The 23,729-nt window shown below is 36.8% G+C and overlaps 1 protein-coding gene across 3 annotated transcripts in view; it reads left to right on the plus strand.

Moving 5' to 3' along the window:
* The window catches only part of Gria2 (glutamate ionotropic receptor AMPA type subunit 2), a 146,419-nt gene that overhangs the window by 88,900 nt on the left and 33,790 nt on the right, over positions 1-23,729 (plus strand). For all 3 annotated transcript variants that reach the window (XM_008854310.1, XM_008854311.1, XM_008854312.3), the window contains exons 4-6: positions 6,954-7,150; positions 12,895-12,948; positions 17,939-18,100. In XM_008854310.1, coding sequence (XP_008852532.1) covers positions 6,954-7,150; positions 12,895-12,948; positions 17,939-18,100 — 413 coding nt within the window. The remainder of the gene's footprint in view (positions 1-6,953; positions 7,151-12,894; positions 12,949-17,938; positions 18,101-23,729) is intronic.

The following is a 23,729-nucleotide window of genomic DNA, read 5'->3' on the forward strand; positions in this document are numbered from 1 at the left end:
AGAAATGGGGAAAATGGGGGCACTTTAAATGGGGAAACCATGGTGGAAAGGTTAGACAGTGGGAGAGAGAGAGAGAGAGAGAGAGGAGATAAATAATGCCTAGCTAGTTTAGAAAAACCAGAAGGAGCCATATTAGTCCAACAACCTACTGACAAATTATGCATCAATACATTTTTTTAACGAGAGAGTAATGGATTACCTTTTTAGCCTTATAATTTTAATCTTTAAATATATATTGTAGCATATTTCAGTTTGAATTTAAAGAAATGTGTTTATTGATCCAAAGTTAATAAAATAGGTAATGCATTTCTACATATGGTGAGTAAAAAAAGGAACTGATGCTTTATTTCTTTAAGTACTGGTTTTAATTTTCAGCAGATAGTGCTAGTCTCCTGAAGAGAGGGCACTTGTATTCCAGTTCCAAGAAATCATCATTCACAGAACAAAAATGCTTCTAAACTACAAATTACTTTGCCGATGCTTTCAGAAATCTGATGAGGGAAAATATATGCTAATCTAATCCATCCTAGGCACAGTGCCATGAGTTAGTGAGCATGCATATTTACTGCTCTGCCTAAAAGAATGAGTGAGGTAGTGAATCTTATATGGGACAAAAGTAATATGTTTGAGAACAAAGACATGGTCTGAATGGAATATAACTTTCAGCAGCAATCCTTTTAAATTTCAGCCTTTAAGCCAGGTGTGATAGTACAACCCTTTAGTCCCAGTACTTGGGAGGCATAGGAAGGGGGATCTCTGTGAGATCGACGCCAGCCTGATCTACATGGTGAATTCCAGGCTAGCTGGGGCTACAAAGGCCACTGTCTCAAAAAGGCCAAATTATAATAATAATTAATAATAATAATAATAATTTCAGCTTTTAAAATACAAAGGAAGAAACTTTTAGGTGAAAGAACTCCTCTGCTTCTGAGTGTGACTCACAGTAGGACTAGAAGAAACTAGTGCCTACTGCTAGAGATACTTTGAGCTTGAGGGAGACTGTCAGCTTCTAAATGGGCTATGCAGCCCTTGAATGAAAATAGGCACCTAAGAATTAGTGCAATTTCACAATTTTTTTTTTGTCTTTTTGAGACAGGGTCTCCCTGTAGCCCCAGCTGTCCTGGAACTCACTATGTAGACCAGGCTGGCCTTGAACTCACAAAGATCTGCCTGCCTCTGCCTCCCAAGTGCTGGAATTAAAGTCATGCACCACCACGCCCATCATTTCTGCTGTAACCAAATGTCTTAAGAATTCCCTAGCATTGAGATTTCAATTTAGAGTCACAATATACTTGGAAAGTTTTAGGACTGTATTTTAAGTATATTTATTATAGGAAATATTTAATTTTCCAATAGTATTTCTATTTTTCATGAATAGCTGTGTATCTCAACAGTTTCCTTTGTCTTGACTCATTCATTCATAGTTGAGTGAATATTAAGGTTGAATGAATATGTTTCTTGATAGCTTTAAATCAATGTTTATATTGAATGAACACTGTTCATACAAGTTTCTATCTGTATTAGGGGAAACATGTATATATGAAGATAGCTCTGTGCTGTTTTGTGTGGAAGGGTAAGAAGTGTGGCTTCAGTAATACTTCCTTTTTAATTAAAATGCAGAATCAAAAGAACAAAAACATGAACTTGTGCTGTATTTGAAGAGACTGATTTTATCTTTGTAGCTAGAGCATATGATTTTTGTAATGTTTAAATTTAAAAGTCCTGTGTGAAAGATGAAGAAATCAGGTGGTATGGAACTGTTCTCTCCGAGGAATGAGGAAAAGAAGGAAAATTTCTGAGTCTGTTACTGTCATTGAAAACCAATCTCAGAATATGGATTATTAAGCAAAAGGCAGCAGTCTTTTCAACTGCTTGTGATATCAGAGCTGGGCCTGTGAATGACTAATTTGATTTCATTCAGCGTCATCTGACAAAATTTATCAAATCTGATATATACCACTTAAGCAGCTTAACTTCTTAATAAATAGCTATAATTTGTATTAGGTTACAAAGGCTCCAAAATAATAATCCTACAAGTTTTAATAATGTAGAATCTATACTGCCTGCAAGGTACTTGTGACACACACTAAATGAATTTTTGCAAGCCAGACATAATTTTAAAAAGTTGTTCTTTTTTATTTTATATATGTATATATCATCTTTATAATCTTTGACATTGTGAACTGCCAATAAATTTTAGATTTAAATTTATCACTTGATGAAACCCACTTACAAATTTATAAGGGAATTTATATGTAAATTTTCTTAAGAGTGTCTGTCAAAGATGAGACATGGTCAAATGCATTAGCACTTGAAGTTTTGGGTGTGTGGAAACTTCAGACTGTAGTAAAATAAAATGGAGTAACTTATTGCTCAGTATAAGGAAACTCCCTGGAACTGACAGGATAAAATATGAGGAGAGCATGCAGAACACCCTTCCTGGTTCTCATGCTTTTTAAGGTGGCGGGAGAGACTTGTCTGATGACTGGAAGGTGGGAAAGATGAAAGAGGAGGTGAGAAAATGCTTAACCCTGTTTGATCAGCTTGTGGCTGCTGAGTTGATGAGATAACCTACTGTGTGTGATCTCCCTTCACTGGTGATGAAAAGCAGGAAGGTACTGCATTCAGCACCAGAGGGTTAATTTGGCCTAAAATGAACAGCCATGACAGGCATGTTGGCATGTGTTCTACAATTTTGCCATTGAAATATTTTTTTTTCTGCAACATAACACTGATGTGACTTATTTTGATTTTTTCCTTTTTATTGAGCACTTGAAAATTTCATACAATGTATTTTGATTATAATTTAGATCCTCTTCCCTATTTGTACCCCCCTTGCTAGCCCTGGTGCATTTTCATGTACTCTATTATGTGTATATTGAAGCTTATAGAGTCTAATTTGTGTCCCCAAATGTCCTCCTGTGTGGATCCATCCACTGGAGCCTGGTTAACCGACCAAAAGTCAAACCCTTAAATCAGACTGGCTCTCCCCTTCCCAGCAGCCATCTGTTTCCAACAGTTCCTCAGGTTGGGATGTCTAACCCATTTCTTCATGTCCATGTTGGAATTTTGTCTGGCTTGAGCTTATGTGGTACTTGTCCATGCTGTCGCCATCGTGTGAGTAAACTTCCCAGCTGTCTGAAAAGCTGTTTCCTTGTAGTCATCTACCACCTCTAGCTCTTACAATCTTTCCAGCATATCTCAGCAATGATCCTTTAGACTTTGGAGGCAGAAGTTTGATATAGGTGTACAGTTCAGGGATAAGCACTCTACAGCTTCTTGTTCTCTGCTCATTGGCCAGTTGTGGGTTTCTGTGTTAATCATGGTCTGCTGCTTTAGGAGACCTCTCCACTGAATGATGTGAGAAGCATTAATCTATGGGTATAAGAATAAGTTATTAGGAGTCGCTCTAACACTATATCAATTTAGCAGAATAACAGTGTTAGTATTCCCATAATACTCATGCCATGATGAAGTTATATCTTGGCAGGGAAGCTGTTGATGGAGCACACAAATTCACAACTGGATAAGGTTGAAGATTAATTTTTTTCTTCTGGAAGCATGCATAACAGCTTCCAGCACTATGAAAGCTAGCCAGAAGATATGAAGCTTTGAAGGTAGTAGTACCAGATTTATTTCTCATTTTTTCCATGACTCATTCAGCAACAGGATCTTACTATCACATTATGGTGGATAACCAAGGGCAGGGTAATGGCCAGTATTGTTTGAAAGTCTATGGTCAACAGTTTCAATAGAGGGAGTCCATCAGTGGCATTTGGCTTTCACTTTGCTAGCCTATGATGTATTGTAGAGGCAATAGTTCCCTGTTAAAAGGTAACTATTTTAATCTTTTATAATGCATATGAAGGGGTAATAGAATGCCAGAATATAAAGGGGGAAAGTAAAATAATAGGATAGGCAGGGTTAAATGGGTGGGGAATGAGAGGGCCCAGCAGAGGTGGGAGTAGGAGGAAAGATAACTATCACTAAAGGCCTTTATAAAAAGCCATGTGAAAATATATCACTAGGAAAGTACTTGGCATATTTTTAAGTGACCTGAGATCCAAGTTCATCCCCTGAGAAATTTATGTTTATCTTTATCTTTTGTTATAAGAACAGATATAGATGAAAGGGTAGAATTTGTTTATTGTTCCCAAAATTACTTTAAGTTCAATGTATGGTTCAACTATCTATTGAAATAAAAATAAATTAGTTATTGTTCATTATAAAATAAAATAGATAATTTGCCAAGTACTTCTTTTTGAGACAAAGTTTCAATGTATCACAGACTGGCCTTAAATTCAGGATCTTCCTGCCTCAGGTTTCCTGCCCAGAGCAGAGATTACAGGCTTGTGTAACTACACTTAGTTTGCCATGAATTTTTAATCCTTTTATCGATGGCTATTATATGGGAACTTTTGTTTTTGTTTTGTATAGCATTTCTTTGGTTCTATGAAATTATTTAGAAACAAATACTAGTCATCATGTTTTTCATCTGCAGATGTTTTAGTATTTAATAGAAATATAATTAGGTTATTTTATATATAACCACAATATCACTGTCATACTTAGGCAATAATCCATAATATCATAATTTTTTTTTGAGACAGGGTCACCCTGTAGCCCCAGCTGTCCTGGAACTCACTATGTAGAGCAGGCTGTCCTTGAACTCACAAAGATCTGCCTGTCTCTGCCTCCAAAGTGCTGGGATTAAAGGCATGTGCCACCACGCCTGGCTAATATAATTTTAAAGTATTTGTTAAAATGAAAATAAAAGTGAGTTCCATATATTATAGTCAGTTAATATATTTTGCTAGAGTTTTATTATGTAATATGTTTCTCAGGCTAGAGTTTGACGGTCTTAACACTTTGATGTTTAGCATATATCAAGCATGTCCTATAAATTGGTATTAAAAACTTGATGAGATCTACTTTGCATTTTTTGCATGACTATGTCATAGGTAGTGAAGAATTGTTATTTAGAGATCATCTCTCTTGCCTCTCATTAGTATTGTGTTGACAGTTGTTGCCTTGATTCACTAAAGCCAGTGAGAGTTACACAATGATAATAACTCTGAATCTGTTTCTCATCATGCGCTAGCTAAATTATTTCTAAAACATAAAAGTAAAAAAAAGAACAAATTTACCAGGTGCCATACCCTTAAAGAAAACTGATTCTCTCTCCCACAGAAGCTATCACCTGTTCATAGCTCTTCAGTAATATGTGGGGGCTCATTAATCCCTTCAAGATTATTGTATTTTTTACAACGTGGATGTGAAGTATGGGGGGTTATGGAGATGGAGGTGGATCTGGGAGCAGTGAAGGGTAGGAGCTGGGAGAATATGCTCAAAATACATTTTATAAAATTCTCAGAGTTAATAAAAATATTTGTTAAAAAGAACAGACTTGTATTTATCTTCATCTTGAGTAGATTTCATCTGGGGGAAGGAAAACAATGTCTCCTGTAATTCTGTTTCTTCTTCGTTTACATTTTCAAAATAGTTGTTTCTAACACCTCGAAAGCAAGCAAATAGTCTTACCATTTATTTTAGTCATGATTTCATGGGTTAAATATGTTAAGTATTTAAATTTTGCACTAATTATTCTAACTGAAATAGCATTTGTCATCTGTATTGTAAAAGGTGCTCTTCAAGTTGCCTACTGCAGCCTTTAGCCATATACTCTCTTCTGGGGCTTACTTGTTTGCTAGTACCAAAAGATGCCCTGAGCACATTTTGTCTCTTCTGTAACCAACATTGAATCCACAGAATTGTTAGTGACTTCAGGCTGGCCTGGTACTTGTTATGTAAACCAGGTTTGCAGCCGAGTCAGAAATATGCCTGCTTCTGTCTCTGGGGTGCTGGATTTAAGGCATGTGCTACCATGTCAAGCTAATGCCTTTTTATGACTTGAAGTATTGATTAACAAAATAGATAATTAACATATTCCTTGCCATTCTAAAGAGATAAAATTTAATATCTAAACTTTTGTTATAAATACACATGCTCACATTGGGTGAATTGAACATCTAGATAAAAACGGATCACTGTATTTTGAGAAATATGCAGCTCTTTCTGGAATTAAAAAGATGGCAGATTGATTCTGAATTCTTTATGGGGTCTTGATGTCACTTTTTTTCATGAAGTTATTCATATATGCAAGGAATTTGGCTTTAGCGAGAATAGCTAAAGTGCATGGAAAGCGGTTGATGTTTGTCTTTTTCTAGTACTTGACTGCAGATTTAGCTCTTCGGGAAGCAGCTCCCTTGATTTTTGACACTAAAGTTCTAAACATGATCAAATTATGTACAATTAAATATAGTCTCGTATTTAGGAAATGAGATAAATCTGTGCTAGAGAACTGGCTTCCACCATCTGGTTCATAGATGAACAATTTCATCTCCATGGGATCAGCTCCAATAAAAAAATATGACAGAAAGATGCAGAAGAAATAAAGCCATCAGTCTGCTGACCAGAGACAACAGGAGGATGTTTGGCAGGTTCACAGACATCACTGGCTGTTGTGCTCACTCAACCGCTCTGAGATTCTTCACTGAAATATACTGTGCCTGATCAAGATACTCGTATGAAATGACAGACTATCACGTGTAGCTAAGCCATTTTTATATCCCAAAGAGTAAGGTATGCTTGTATTATTTTTTGTTTCACTTAAACTGGAAACATTAAAGACCTTTTATGCCAGAACCAGGCCAAAAAGGCAGTTCAGAGGTTGAAAGAAAGGGATCCGCTTTTCCGTGCCATTATGTTCATGCTTTTTAAGTGTGAAGCAGGTATATGCAGGTATTGGTAAATATCACAGCTTCTGTGAAGGAGTCGACCTTCTGAGTTTCACAGATATTTCGGGTTTAACAGTGTGTAGCTGGCCATTTCACAGTCTAATTCAGAGATACTGAGCATCTCCACCAGTCATCCTTGCTTTTTTGCCTTCTTAGGTTTATCAACACTACAAGCTGTGCTAGACTCTGCAGCAGAGAAGAAGTGGCAAGTGACCGCTATCAATGTGGGGAACATTAACAATGACAAGAAAGATGAGACCTACAGATCACTTTTTCAAGATCTGGAGTTAAAAAAAGAACGGCGTGTCATCCTTGACTGTGAAAGGGATAAAGTAAATGACATTGTGGACCAGGTTTGTTCCTCTCTGTTTTATACCAAATATACACTATGCATGCAGAGTCAGCATTGGCAAGGATCATTTTGCAAGGTGCTTGGACAGTGGTTTTCAGTTTATGGTTCATGTGGGAAGCAGATAAGATCACCAATTGAATTATTCTACCTTACTAAATTATCCCAGCAAGCAACAACAGACAGTTGTCAATAAAGCTGACAGACTGATTTCATCATTAGAAATGTTCAATGCGTAATATCAGATTTTCATATTTTATACTGTGTGCTGTCCTAAACCTTGATGTTTCTAGGAATTGGAATTTTTTGTTTTGTTTGTCACAGAATCTCCTTGTAGCCCTAGCTGGTCTGGAAGTTGCTACTGTGTTGGAAACTTTAAATTTAATTCTGCTACAATTTTTAAGTATATATGTATTAAATTAAAAAAAAAGTCTGGCTCGGTGTGGTGGTACAAATCTTTAATCTCAGCACTTGGGAGGCAGAGGCAGTGGAGTCTCTGTAAGATTGAGGTCAGCCTGTTCTACATACTGAGTCCGGGGCAGTTGGGGCTACAGAGAGAACCTGCCTCAAACAAAAACAGAAAAAAAAAAAAAAACCAAAATAGAATAAAATGAAATAAAGAGAAGTCTGAGCTCTAAAATGAAAGTAAATGGATTTGGGGACTATTTATGATAAACTTCAAATGTTAGAGTTCAGTATAATATACTCTAAGGTGATGAGCCTATATTATTTTGTGACTATGCCTGTGTCTCCACAAAGAGTAGTCATTTTGTGAGAAGAAATTTTTGGTTTTGTGCATATATTAGACTTTTATTTATATGAAATTATAAGCCATGAAATTAAAACACGAGGGAAATATATTCAGACCATGTTCACTATGTGAAAAGTCAACTACAAATGTTGATTTGGGTGTTGGAAAGAATAAACATATCAATGAGGCTCTTTTTGTCTGTTCTTACCATACTATCTTGCTTTAGTAAAGACCTTTCAGGTTTGGACAGCCATATGATCATAAGATAAGATGTATGATAAGAAATCAACCCACAGTGTTTTAAAGACAGCATAAGTGACCAGACACACATCATAATTTCCTAAGTGATCTCTACATCCTTTCCTAGCTGATGATTTTTTTGAGACTCTGAGTCTGAGTCTCTCTCTCTCTCTCTCTCTCTCTCTCTCTCTCTCTCTCTCTCTCTCTCTCTCTCTCTGCTGATACTGTGATTGGAAAGAAAACACACACATATGTATTTATGACACTTCTAAGCTTTAAGGGGAAAAAATTTACATTCACTAATTTGTTCAAAGCAAAATGTTCTAGAAACAAGTGTTGATTAAGCCCTAACTGATACGTAATATAGGCCTTAAAATATAAAAAAAAAAAACTGAATGTCTTGAATAACAAAACAAAACTAAATTGTGAAAAAGAGATAAATGTATGCAAGGGATAAGAGAATAATTTCAGTGAGAAAAGTCTTGATTCTGGTCTTGGGAGATGGTTAGGATTGTTTATAACCTGAAGGTCTCCAGTCCAAATGTGCACCTAAAAATCACATTTGAATTTCATAGGAGGTTCTGATTAAAGCTAAATTGGTCTAGCTAAAAATTTAAATATTCCTGCTTCATCATAATAAATGCTAGTGAAGGCCTTCATAAAAATTATCAAAACTTGAAGAGAGAAATTGCAGAAGAAACTGGGATGATGTGGAAAGCAAAATCTGAAGCAGATCTTTAATCGTTGTGCCATAAGGGTCCGTTAAGGACATCGTTTGAAATACATTGTTTTACTTACATGTGTTATACTTGCACATATATAAACTTAGTAAATAGATGCACAGAATGGATGGCACACTATTCCATAAGCATTTTTAAGACACTGTCTGTCTGGAGTGAGAAATGGATGAGAAACGAGAAAAGGTAGAATCTGAATCCCAGGAACAATTTTTTTTAACTTAAAAAAAATTAGTGAGAATTTCATACATGCAGATAAGGTGTTTTGATCAAATCTATGCCCACTCCCTATCCTACAAATCCTCCCTGAGCTCCCCATCACTTTTTCTTGAACAACTTCATGCACTTTCTTTTTTTATGGAGATTTTTGCTACTTTAACATCCCCCCCTCTGAAGAGGTAACCCTAAAATCATTCTAGGATTAGAGAAAAGCTCCCAAATATTTTTGACATTTTTGACCTTTGGAACAGAGTATGTTGCTAACAGTCCCAAGGACATTTTGACTTTTAGCCATGAAACTGGCTACTTTTCTTTGGGGTCTTTTTACCCTAACTGCCTAGCTAATTCCTACCTCCTATTCTTATCACACCATTCTCTGAAGAGGTTACCCATATTGCCGATGGGGGAATCGGGACACAGACTGCTCTGATTTCTTCCATGCTGAACAGGGATGGAAGGTGAAGCAATGGGGGTAGCCCTTTAGTGGATTTATCTAAAAGATTCTCAAATTGCATAACTCTTAACTGTAGGGAGAAAAGAAAGTCCTTGACTGGTGCGTAGGAGTTGTGAAGAAGTAAAATCAATAGAAGTTAGCATTACAAGTTCTAGATGGATCAGAAAAAGGTCAGAACGTCAAATTTCAAATGTTCTTATAAGAGTCCATTGGAATTTCTGGGTGAGAGCTTCCAAAAGCTTCCCTCTATTGTACTGAATCCCATGAACTTCTTATAGGGGAAGGAAAAAAAAGCCATAATTTATGAAATTGTGTTGTTCAGCTTTCTACTGCTGTAACAAATAAAAGAGATCAATTTGTTTGTAAAGAAAATGTTCATTTTGGCTCATTATTTTGAGAGTTTCAGTCCATGACCAGTTACATATCATAGCAGATATATGTGTTTGAGGAAGTGGCTTACTTCATTGTGACTATGAAGCAATGGAGAGACAGAAAGGGACCAGCGTCCCTCCATTCCCTTCAAAGATACTCTTCTAAAGACCTAAAGGCCTTCTAGTAAGTCCTATCTCATCAAGCTTGTACCACCTTCCAACAGCACCAAATTGAGGAAGAATCTTTTAATATTTAGTGGTTCATATAAGAACTAAACTATAGAGATGGTCTGGGGAGTATAGAGAAGTTTCTGCCTATCTTTTCAGGGAAAGAGTGAGTTGTACTGTGTCTCACAAAAAGAATCATCTGGCTGACTTAGAGCCAGTTACTTATTTGCTGAGTGAATATTCAGGTTCTAGGGTTTGCTGGCGGGTGCTGTAGTATGTCTGAAAAGGCATTATTATACAAAACATGCCAAGCTCCACCGAAGTGTGCTAATACTGTATTTACAAAGATGAGTATACTCATCACTGGGATGTATCATGAATGGAAAAACAAGGTTGTTCAGGTGACGGTCACTGAAAGTAGCATTTAGGTCAGGGTGGTCTTCAGGAATAGAGTTCACCAGGTAGAAAGTGGTGATGACACACATTCTCAGAAGAGTGAACTCATGTATGAATTCACTCAAGTGGTATTTATAAGGGAATAGAGATAGCATAAAACCCTATCTTCACAGTGGCTTGAAACTAGAAGGCATTTGTTTCTAGCTGTGATTAGTTGAGAAAAGTATTGGCTATCAAAGACATTTATAAATTTTCTATTGTTAATGCATTATTGCTATAATAAAGCAAAGTCAGGATGGCTACTGTGGCCAACACTAACATTAACTACACCTAGTGAATTTTTATATCTTTTATTTCTCTCAGAAATCACTGAACACAATTAGGGACAACTGGTATCATGATGTATACCATTTATCTTAATTCCCAGATGGAAAACAAGGATGCTTCATAAAGTATCACATACAGTAAGCAGTCAACACATGTTCTTAAGATATTTGATGTGATGTACACAATCATTTTGATTAAGTGGAAGTGAATTGGTGGGTTTTTCACTTAGAAATACATCTTTTCTTCCAAATTATGCCATCAACACAGAGGGTTCAATTTCTTGGAAAAGGCAATTTAGTTGTGTGGCATAAAAATGGATTAGAAAGCAATATAAGTTCTGACACTCAAACAGCTGCCACACAATCTCAAATAGCACGTGGTTGAATCATTTCTAGAAATTCTATTCTTGCTCTTTTATGAATGTGTTTCTTCAGAGCAACTGACATTGTCAGGGGTGATGGACGGTCATGGAACTAACGCTTCACCCATGTTGTGACCATCAGACTGAAATTGATTATGTCCTCCATGTTAATAATACATGGATGTGATGGTGTAGTGAGCTTTCCAAGAGAAGAGGTAGGAGATACAAAGTACTGACCTGGTTGTAAGGACTGCTCTACTGTGTCAAAAAGCTAAGAGAGAACCCATGTGATTTGAGGGCAAAGGGAAGCTTGGGAAAGTTTGTAGGATCATTGAACTATTCATAGTAGAATTTTTCTTTTATGCTAAAGAAAGGAGAAACTACTATATCAGGAAAGTGAGTTAAATGTTTGAATTTTTAGGTAATTTGGGATTTAATATTTTTCAATGCTATAACTATTTTCTTAAAAACCGGAAAGTGCTAAGATAGGTATGGTAGGTCATATTTGGAACCCCAGCACTCTGGAGGCTGAGGCAGACAGGAGGGTCACTGAGATTTTGAGACTGAGCTACACAGTAGGACTTTTTCTCAAAATAAAATTAAAGGGAAATTAATTTTTAATATGTATGATCCTAGACATATTGCTCAGTTTATGACTTTTTTTCAGGTTTACAATAGCTCAAAAGGCATTTCAATTTAGTAGAAGCTGTTTATTTTGAACTTTGGACTTTCCTCATGCTAACAATATGCAGTGCAGGATTCTCTGGAGATGCTGGGCAGTGGCAGGAAGCCACAGCTCTCCTCCATTTCAGTTACGAATGTAAGCAAGCCGTGCTCCTTTGCCCTGTGGGCTGCAAGCCGTGAAGGCTGGTGGATCAGGAGTATTGAATGCATTTGACCTAAGTTACTTTAATTAAGCTGTGGGTTTCCCACTGGTTCCTACATTCTGAGTCTCAGCAAGGCCATTCTCACATGTCTACTTTCTGCATAAGTGACGTAGGTCAGGGAAGGACAACACAACTCAATGATGTCCAAAAGTACTGTGAACATTGCTGGGTCATCTTTGTTCTAAGATGTGTTTACCTTGCTGTTGAGATTTTATTCTTAAATAGGAGAGAAATGCCTTTTTGGATATTTTTGCCTAAAGCTAGGAGTAATGTTCATTTCCACTAAACTGTAAGTGTATTAAGATCCTTAAGATAAGCATGACTATATGATCATGGAAACAGGATCTCATTTCCTTAATTTATATCATTCTATAAACTCTATGCATGCTATTGTTGAATATGGATTTGTAAATATAAATTTTAGATGTTTATTTCAGCTGTTTAATGTTTTACTAAGAAAGCAAAAACATACACGGATAAAAATAAAATTATGACTTGTTAGGTATTAAACTGACTTTATGTTTCTCAAAAAATTTGTGGGGTTTTCATTGTTGAATAAAAAAGCTATTTTGGTTTAGTTATTGGCTTCTTAAGAGAAAACAGTTATTAACATTAAAATAAGCACTAAAATGCATTGTTGCTTTTACCTGATATTCTCTGTGGTTGGTAAATATATTTTATTAAAAATGACCTGTGGAACATAAATTATATTAGGTAGAATTCCATTTTTCATTAATCAGTTATACCATGAATATTATATTGACATTCTTTACATACCATGAATATTATATTGACATTCTTTACATGTATTAAATATTAATTTTTTATTTTTGCTAGGTTATTACCATTGGAAAACATGTTAAAGGATATCACTATATCATTGCAAATCTGGTAGGTGAATTAACTGGTATTTATTATTTCACTAGACTCTTTTTTTAATTGAAAACATTACTAATGATAATCATTTATAAGTATGTTCTTAAGTATACAGTTTGATTATATTTTATAGGTTAGAAATGCCAATCACACCTCACAATTTTCAAACCATTTCCTATTATTATATTTGATGTAAATTTCTGTAGAACAATTCTTTTATTCAATTTATATTTTAATGAATTTTTGTGCACTTCATACAAAACATCTTCCTCACCTCTATATGCTCTTCCACATCTGTGCCCACCTACCCCGTCCCACCTACTTTCATGCATTTCTATTATATATGTTAAGGCTTATCGAGTCAAGTTACTGTACCCAGATACCCCTCAGTGCAAGTTCATCCACTGGGGTCTGTCTAGTCAGCCTTTTGACTCTCTTTAAAGGTAGATTTATGCTAAGGGAAATATTAGAAAATAATATGAAGCTTAATTGAGTAAATATTCATTCTCCCTATCATTGCATTTTATAAATTTACTCCCTGAACATTCTCTTGAAGTTTTGAGTGTATATAATATCTGAAATTCATGGATATTTATGAGAAAAATAAACCTGGAAATATGACAATATATTATCAAGAAACTTATCAGTCACATACAGATACATGGTATATAGCATGTAATATTGATATTATGCAAATAATTTGGTTCTGATTTTCTATTTAATATATAAGTAATACAATGAAAATTGAATTCTTATATTTGGTCACTTTCTTATCAAGGCTCTTGTCAAGTTAAGATGGTATTGAAAAAGCAGAGTGGCTAGTTTCATTTGTTTATTAATTATGACTATTACAATTATCAGATATTTCTGGGTTTTTTTCTAACTAATGCTTTCTAAATTAGTTATTGGGTTAGCAATTAAATGAGCTTGAATCTTTCCTAGTGATGTTTAAGTAGCTATGACTCTATGTGTTGAAAATACACTGGATCCCACCTCTTGCACCACCTCAGCGAAATATGAGAAAAAAAGTCAAAGAGAGAAGGCAAATTTATTATACGTAGTGTGCAGGATGCTTAAAAGGTTTTGTATTTCTGAAAATGTCGATTTATTTTGTGATTTGGGGGGTATTAGCTTCTACAGCAGGAAACATTATTCCTAGTTTGGCAGAAAGAATCAAAAACAGAACAAAGTTAAAATAAATAATGTTTTCACTGAAGTCAGATTCAGTGAGTGAGTTTTGGTTGGGAGCAGTTGATTGTTAAAGATGAATAACTATTTAGTGACAGAATGACCACTAAGAATTCTCCAGGAATTTCCTTTAGTGTTTACCTAGGAGATCCTAAAAGACTTTGTAGAGAAGCAACAGTTAACGGGGGGGGGGGGGGGGGGGGCTATTTAACAGGACTCTACACAGCTGTGTTCTGTGCCCAGAACAGCCTGGACAGTCAGTCCCCTGTGTGAATTGTGCCATTTTATGAACAGCACAGGGCCACAGTGAAAGCTGTGATCTTTAAAAATGTCCAGATGGAGAAGATTATATTGGAACATTGAGAAATAATGACAGAAGGCAGTTCATCAATTTGCGAGTTGATATATAATCCTATGAGAAAGGAATAAACTATCTGAATAAACAAAATTTAAAAGAATAAAATCAAGTTCATGCTGTTGTCATGCTGCTGTCATGCTTCTGTGTAATTAATTTTGAATGAGAATTTGGTTGTCTTTTTCCTTTTCTGAATACTTGATTTCCTCTCCACACAAACTCCTAGGAATTCAGTTAGTGCAAAATTCTGGATTGTGCTGTAGTTTCTGTGAATTTGGAGGGCACACAAACATTTTGTGACATTGATAGCTGAAGAGAACCACCATAAGTCAAAGGGCTCTCGTCTCCAAATCTGTTGACAGAGCAAAAGGCTTTCCCCTCTGCTGTCTAATGAATGTTAGAGGATGTGGTTATGAGAGGTTCTTTAAAATTCTCAGATACAGTTATTGATTAATCTCTTCAAGATTGCTGGACACTGATTTTTTTTCCTCCAAGACAGGCTGTGATTAAGTTCCTGATGCAGCACTTGAAAGGCAACTGATTCATAAAGTGATGAGAAATTAGTCATAATTTCATCCCCCACACTCCTGTGCTCATTTTTCATTCCCCCCACTCTTGTGAATTTGTTATATATAGTTCTTTTGTATATTTTTATTGAATTTTTGTATATTTTATACACAATATTTTAATCCTCTTTATACCTCCTTCCCCATCAACACCCTCCCATCCCCCACCATTGGCTTTCATACGTTCGATCATTTGTGTTAAGGCCTATCAAGTCAAGTTAGACATCTGTACCTTAAATTTTTGTTTTACGGTTATTATTAATTAAAATTTTAAGTTATACAGAATTATCTTTGGCTCTAATTCTCTTAAATGTCTCTGTAAATAAATCTCCTTTAGCAGTAATGGTGATTTGACTTGGTGAGATGTCGCCACCTGTGTTGTCAGTCTTTCATCGTCTCTCTCCCTCCCTCCCTCCCTCCCTTCTTCCCTCTCTCTCCTTCCTCCTCTTCCTTATCTCTTTCCTCCTCCTTCTTTTCCTTGGGCTCCCTCCTTTTACTCCTTGTCCTTTTTCTCTACCTCATCTTCTCTGCTTTTTATAAACTGAAATTTTTATAGAAGAAAAGAATGAAAAATGCAGAAGCTCCTTAAGGAGGCTTAAAACCTCATCAACAGTTTCGTTTGAAAGTGTAACAGCAGTAACGACAGTAAAATACCAGGAAATTAATAAAATTATGTGGACCCCAAGAAGAAAACGAGAAATTAAACAGTAACAATACAAGAAGTCAAGGGCTTTATCTCAGCTCACCAAGCAGAGCAAACAGGAAAGACAAGGGTAATTAAACAGCATGGGAAAGGCACTTGCCCATCTGCAAACTCCCTGTGAGAACTAGGCCAGCAGACCCAGAAGACAAAGAAGGTTAAATGGGTCTAATAAGACATCTCCTTCAGCATATCTAGCAGCAGACCCTTGCATGGGACGCTTTTATGGAAGCAACCTCCCAGGGAGCACTGGACACAAAAGAGGGAGGGAAAAGAATTAAGTGAGAAAGGACTTCAGTGGGGGCGTGTGTCCACTCTGGTCCCCTGACACTCTGTCTTAAATGAACTGCAGCACTTTCTTTCAACCTGAAGGAAAGCAGGTTGAACCCAGAACTCAGTTTTGTCATTGTACAAGTTATAATGGAATGGATTTCATTGTCCCTGGGATATTCTGCCAGAATTTGTACATTTGTAACTCTAAATGTAACCTACTGTCCAGAGCAGGGGAAGCCCTAGGCATCTTTGCATCAACTCAGCCTCTCAAATGAGTCCTAGGATAACCAGGGCCATCACAGACTAGTCAGTACAATGAATCTGATTCAAAGTACTTTGTAGAGAATAATTGGGCACTTGAAATACTCTCTCCACCTCATCCAGACAACAAAATGATGTCCAATAATGGTCCCTAAGCACACACCTCCTCTCTTGACCATGTTAATTTCTAGAGAGATGTGCAGGGAAAAAAAAAAATTGACAACTATCAGAAAGTGAAATTCTCCTTGTAGAACTCTGAACCTCACCCCAGATTCCTATCATCCTGTCCCTAGCATTTAGACACATACATACATACTTGTATAGAAGACTAGAGGTTTCTAAAGGCCTCAGAAGGGTCCAAATCCTAACAGAAAAGATTCATTCTCATCCCTCCAGACCATTGCTTACAGTGAAGCATGCTCCCTAATTAACTTCATTTGTGCACACTGAAATCTCAAGAATCCATTCAGCATCTTGCCTTAAAACAGTATAGTCTTAACTAGGCATGTGAGAAGTCTTTTCCATGAAAACTGCAATAAATTAAGAAAGAGAAAAAGTGTATTCTTCAGAAATACAGAGGTGAATATTTGAAAATCAAATGTTTGTAATTTTTGCTGTGTTATTTTTGCACAACTTGTATCATGTGTATAAGAAGTGAAAATAAATTTGTGGGACCACAAAAAGCCATCATTTTTCACTCAGATAAAAGCTAATAATGTATGCTTTTAATTTTAGCAGCAAAGAAAAGACCCATACTTAATTCAGGATACATTTAAGCACTATGCACAATAGAAAGAATAAGTTTAAATATGAATATATTTACAGTTACAGCATGAAATTATGATTTCTCAGCTTTGTTAAAAAATAGAATTCAGTTGAAACTCATGACAGCACAATATTTGAATCAATGGAAGTGTCACACGGTAGTTTTAGTAATGACTGAATTAATTATTTTATGCAAAAGAAACTGACATTTTTAATATTTACTTATATGTATATGTGTGGGATGCTGAGGCACATGAGTACATTCCTATAGAGTCAAGAAGAGGACATCTGATCCCCTGGAGCTGGAGTTGCAGGCAGCTGTGATGTGCCAGATGTAGGAGCTGGGAATCAAAATTTGATCCCTGCAAAAGCAGTCTACATGCTCTTAACCACTGATCTATTTCTCCAGTCCTGCCTGAAAATGATTTTAAATTAATATATTGTATAAAAATCAGTTTCAGGATTAATGTGAAGCTGTGTGTTTTCTATTAAATGATTAAGAACAATGACTGAGCATTTAGTTTTTCTCACCTCATTTTAAAGATGTTTTATCAGGTGGGTGAATGATTAATTGCGAATAATTTGCTCAATATTAAGCGCTCCATTATAGATTAAAAGCCCAGTCTTTATTCATGGAGAGTTTCAATGGAGAAATTCTATGTAAGTAACCCTATGACCTTTACATGAGATGACAAGTCACTAATCATATTGACTTGCTGTGTTACCAATATAATGTCAGCTGTGTTGAGGAACATTGAACTACTGAATACGTGGAAGCTTTTTTCCTAGAAATTTTATCTCTTCTCTGCCCTTTGAAACTTGTAAAACCATAATGTGTAGAGATATATGGCAAAAGTTAAGTTCCACACGAATGACTAAAGTATGTTTTATGTCTAGGGATTCACTGATGGAGACCTGCTGAAAATTCAGTTTGGAGGTGCAAATGTGTCTGGATTTCAGATAGTGGACTACGACGATTCCCTGGTATCTAAATTTATAGAAAGATGGTCAACACTGGAAGAGAAAGAATATCCTGGAGCACACACAACCACAATTAAGGTTTGCTTTTGCTTCTGTTTTCTTTGCAAGAAAGAGGGGCTTTGGAAAACACCAGAGAGAATAGGGTACAGTCCAAAATCTGTCAAGCACACCAACTGCTAAATGCGTTTCTACCTCTTACTTGTTTAAGTAAGAAACCACAGTGTCTTGCTGTATTTCGATTCAGCTGTCTTTTCCACACTTACTTTCACTCATTTATCTACCTGTTTGGGATTTTTACGTTGAGTGGATTCTCGACCAGGAATTAGACAGAATCCTGCCTGCACTCAAGGACAGACAGTGGAGCAAGCACAACATTTAGGGAAGGAGCACCAAGCCCTTAGATAGACAGCAGGCGATGGTCTTAAACTACATGCTTTCAGAAGGCCTTGTCTGAGGAGGTAAATTTTATACCAAAGATAAGAGGAATAGAAGGCCCTCTCTCTGCTGCGTGGTACATTTTGTCTATAAAGAAATTAAAGAGCAATAGGTACTGATTTTCTCCAGTCTTCAATCAACTCACTTGTAGACAGTTCAGACAAGAAGCATATAGCCACACACAAAATGTACATATGCAGTGTGCAATTGCGTATGTGTGGGTGTATAAAATAATTGATTATTAATAACCAGGTACTTCAGGAAGCAGATAAAAATCTCAAATTAGACTAATAATGAAAAAAATACCAGATATAATGTCTATGCAGTCAGACAGGATTCTTGAGAGCTGAATAAAATGCCCTGCCTGAGCCGCCCCGGGTTGCTTTGCTGTGAGTGCCTTTGGACACACACAGGTTTGCATTTGTTTACTTGCTGGACTTCATTGTGTCTCACACATGCACATGTTTGCCTCCACATTTACCTTTTGATGATCTTCAGAGTAAGGATCTGTCTTTTGTTGCTTACCTTGTTGAAAGTAGAATGAAGATGAGGAGATTATACCGAGAGCTGAACAAATTAGCAGAAGCAATGTTCGGAAATTAAAGACAAAGGGGGAAAAACACTTTCAAATGTACATTATTTTATGATTGTGAAATATATCATACATAAAGTTATCAGGGAGTGAGTTGTAGAGTGAATGTTTAACTGTGAATTTGTATCTGTTTATGAAATTTTCCTAGGTAAGATTAGAAAGTTTGAAGTTCTATATTTTGGGATATATAAATAGGTTCTCTTAATTTCAAGGTAATAACAAAGAAACTTCTTGTAAGATGTTAAAAAATCACCTTGTTTAATATTTTTCTAAAGTTTAGATACCTTCATGTTTGATAACCCTGACTGAGATTCAGGATTCATGCTGTTACATCGTCTTGTGGGTTATCTTCTTGTAACATAGCTGCTGAGGGTGCCTATGGAACTGTGCCAGGACATCTCCATTGAGCTCAGTAGACGTCTAATTGCCCATCCTTCCTTGAAATTCAGGCTTCTATCCTTGAGAAATGATGTCACTTAAGATCTCTGATGAGGGGTGCATGAATTCCTCTTCCTTAAATATAATCCACCTGCTCCTTTGAATGCTTTGTTGCTCCTTACATGGTCCCAATTCCTGCCTGTTGTGAAATGCATGAAAGAAAAGATACGATTCATTTTATTTATTTATTTATTTGACTCCTGGAAACCACATGATCACTCAGCTTCCTGTGTTTTGTATCAAGATGCTTGGTGTTTTATGGGGATTAGGAACCTTTGGAAACTTTACAAAACTTAACACTAGACTTCACCCTGTTGAGAGTTTCCATGACGAGGTTTCCTCCTTCCCTTGACTTCTGCAACACCTTCTCTTTAACTGCTTCGGCTACTTGTCACAGAGCTCATGAAGGTACTTCAGGGTAGGATGCTACAAAGAATGCAGGCTTCAGGGTTTAAAACAGGCTTGGAATGCCAGTCTGACCAGATCAATATTCTCATTCCTTTTAAACTTTTAAAAAAATATTTTTATTTATTATTTTTATTTGATGTGTAGGAATGCCTTGCATGCATGTACGTAAGTGCACCCATGTCATGCAATGCCTGTGGAGGTCAGAAGAAGGCCTCAGATCCCCTGGAACTGAAGTTATGGATGGTTATTAGCTGCTTTATTGGTGCTGGGAATCGAACCCGGGTCCTCTGCAAGAGTAGTCAGTGCTCTTAACTGCTGAGTTATGTCTCCAGCCCATGTTCTTTGCAGAACAATCATGGTTATTAATTCTCAACTGCTATGAAAATTAAATACCATTTACTAGATGCTACCATAATATCAAAACCACAGACACTAATAAAGCTTCTTTGCTTTTCCTACTCTATTCCAAAACTGAAGGAATTTCAGCCAATTGGGAAGGTCTAGCCCAAATTGAACATGTTGTGGTTCCATTTTACTCCAGAGACTTCATAAAAATTACTGAAAACCTTTGGGGAAAATTCATCTCTTGGTGTGAGTTTATTCTAATGTAGGCCATATTGTTCATGTATTAGAGGACCAGGAACTGAATATCACAAAAGGGATGAAAAATGTATGAACCTTGCCCGTGAGAATGCAAGATCTCAAAGAGAACACAGCACGTCGATAAGTAAATATAAAAAGAATGATGCATGTACAGTGAGCCAACTCCCTGCAGATGATTGGGACAAATTGTGGGTGGGAGGGCGAGGAAGGCTTTGTGCAGGGAGACACTTGGGCCCTTTCTGTATGCAGCTGAACCAGAAGAAAAGTATGAAAGGAGGCTTGGGAAAAAGCATTTATGCACAGAAGCTCAAAGTGATGCCCCAGCATGGCCGATTCAGAGAACTGTAAATCTTATGATATTGTTAATTAAACAGTTGGAATTAAATAGTTGGAACATGTGAAGAGACCATGTTATAGGGCTTGTAAGAGGTGAGCTTCTTCAGCTGTCCATAGATACAAGAGGCTATAATCACAATAGCATCGCCTCACCCCCTTGTCCTTTAGAAAGTAGCCTAGATTTAAATGGACACCTGAAATCACAGAGTATCAAGCTCTATAGTACTATCTAATGAATCACTGTTTGACCCTGAGCCAGAGCTCTCATCTGTGCAGGGAAGGCAGGGTTGTTAATTATGGGTTGCTGTGGATATTAAATATTCACATAATGTTAGCATGGCATTAAAAGCTTAAATGTAACTAAAGGCTCATTTCTTTTCCCAACCTTTTCCTAAAATGAAGGAATTTTAACCAATTGCATCCCTCCTGCTCTTTCCCAACCTCCACAGACATATATGCATGCTATTTTCACTGTATACACTTACTGCTTTGTAAACTAGGCTACATAAGAAGGTAACAATATTCTATAATAAATGCAATATAAATGTGGCCTCATAATATCATATTGAACCATACACATTTTCTTCCCTTCTGCGATCATTTGGGATGATGACACGGGCCTCTGTGATGAAGTGAAAGGATGATGGAGGCAGGCTCGGTAACTTTTCCTTCTTCATTAAGTTGAGAACTTTCACCTCTTCACTTAACTTTACAGCTTCTCTCCAACACACCCAAACCTGCACCGCTACTTGCACTTTGGCATCATTGTTAGCAAAATAAAGTTTACCTGAGAAGATCAGCAACTTTACAACAGTGAGTCCTATGATTAATGGGAGGATGGCATATGCAGGGGGGATACACTGAACATGAAGAGATAATTAACATCTTGTGTGGAAAAGAGTGGGAGAGCATGAGCTTACATCCTAAGCCTCAGAACAACATGGAATTTAAAGCTTATGATTTATTTGTAGAATTTCACTATATACTTTTTTTTTCACCCACTTCCCAGATAACACCCTCCCATAGTCTCCCTCCCCCTCCTTGAGCCCTTATACTCTGATATCCCTACTGTCTGCTGTGTTTTTTGCACTGCCAGCCGTTCCCCACTACTTGCCCTTCTGGTGAATCTGGTCAGCCTATCTAGAGTTCTTTGTTTTAGGAGGGTCAGCTGTTCCTCATTAGCATTATATACTTTTATACCATCGTTAACCATTAATAGCTGTAACTACATAGATCAAAATGTTAGCATTAGAAAAATAATGCTTTCGTGACTTTCTGCTTCTATAGGCAGAGGAAAGAAGGAAATCTATATATTTTCAGTTTCTTATTGGAAGGAAGGGAGGAAAAGCTCTCTAATGAGATTACTTTCCAATGAGGCTATTTCCTCTTGATTTTTTTGGGGGGGGGCATTGATTGTATCAGGTAGACTGGTGATTTAAATCACATTTTAGTGCTCAACAATAAAAACTGTAGGCAATACAAACAGTAGGCATGAAAACATAAAATTCCAGTTCACCAAATCAAATTCTTTCCATGGTTAGGCTTTGGGAATTATATGAAGATATGGGAACGAGAAATAAATGTTTCAAAGGTTTGATCTTACCTAAGACTCATTTCAGATTCTATAATAAACTGATTAAAGTGAAATTCGTTCAATGAGTACAAGTAAAATCTTAATTTAATATTTTATACATTTTAATAATCACCAAACATACACTGCAATGTTTAAATTTCTTTATGTTTCTATAATTAAAAATAACTGGAGTCACTGCACTGAGATATTAAATCTGACTCTCACTAATAGTCTAATGGCTTGTGACAACACTCATTCACTCATTCGTTCATTCATTCCTTTCTTTTGGTCAAAACAATATGTGAGAAGAAAAAAAATAATCAGCTTTTCAGAAATGAGCAATTACTTTGTGATATTGGCAGAAATGGCCCTGTTGACATCTTAAACTCACCCATTAGTATCACTTATGACTGGTGATTTCCTGCTAAACCTATTGTTTCACTAAATTTCCCTTCCCCGCTGGGAGACCCACCCTCACTCAGGGTCGCTCTGTCCTGACACTGATTGACAAAACTGATATATTCTATTTGGGTTTTGCATAGCTTATTTGACATTTGGGAGGGGGTGACTTATAGGGCACAAGGATTCTTACAGAGTTTTTCTTTTTCATATTTGAAATGCCCAGGCTATCTGCCCACGTCTCTCTCCCTCTCTGTTCCTTCGCCGATGCTCAATATACCAGCGGCTCCACCCCTTTTTCCCAGTGTGCTCTGAATTGCCTACGCTCAGCCTGAATGGACTCCAGCTTTTCCGAGGAAAGTCCAGGTTACAGCTATGTCCTGTCCTATGTCCACTTCAGCCTCTGTAAACTTTTCTTTCTACATCTTTTTATATCACAGATGATGGCAACACCACCTTCAGGTGTTGTTTAAACCAAACTCTTGAAGATAACCTTGTCTCTCTTTCGAAGGGCATCCAGTGTGTCAGGAAATTCTGCTGGTTCTGTTTCAACTCCTGTCTTGTCCTCTGTGACCAGCCCAAACCCAACTACCACTCCACTCAGTCATCCTATGATGCTGCCTGGGAGATGTTTTCCCTGCTTTGGTCCTGCTTCTCTTAACTGCTATCTTCGTGGTCTCTTTAAAACAGAATTATAGTGTGTCTAATTCTGCTCCCAGTGCCCCAATATCCTTCTTTTTCACTTGAAATAAAAGCGGGAGTCATTGTTTTGGCATAGAAACCCCTACATGTTCTGTGTGGCGGATACGCATGACCTCAATTCTCAGCACTATCCCTTTACCAGTTCTTCAACTTTATGCCCCACTATGCTAGTCCTTAAGCACTCAGACACTTTACCACCTAGGTCCTCTGCACTGGCTATT

The sequence above is a fragment of the Nannospalax galili genome, unplaced genomic scaffold, assembly GCF_000622305.1.
Source record: "Nannospalax galili isolate Female #2095 unplaced genomic scaffold, S.galili_v1.0 scaffold305, whole genome shotgun sequence".
Taxonomy (NCBI): domain Eukaryota; kingdom Metazoa; phylum Chordata; class Mammalia; order Rodentia; family Spalacidae; genus Nannospalax; species Nannospalax galili.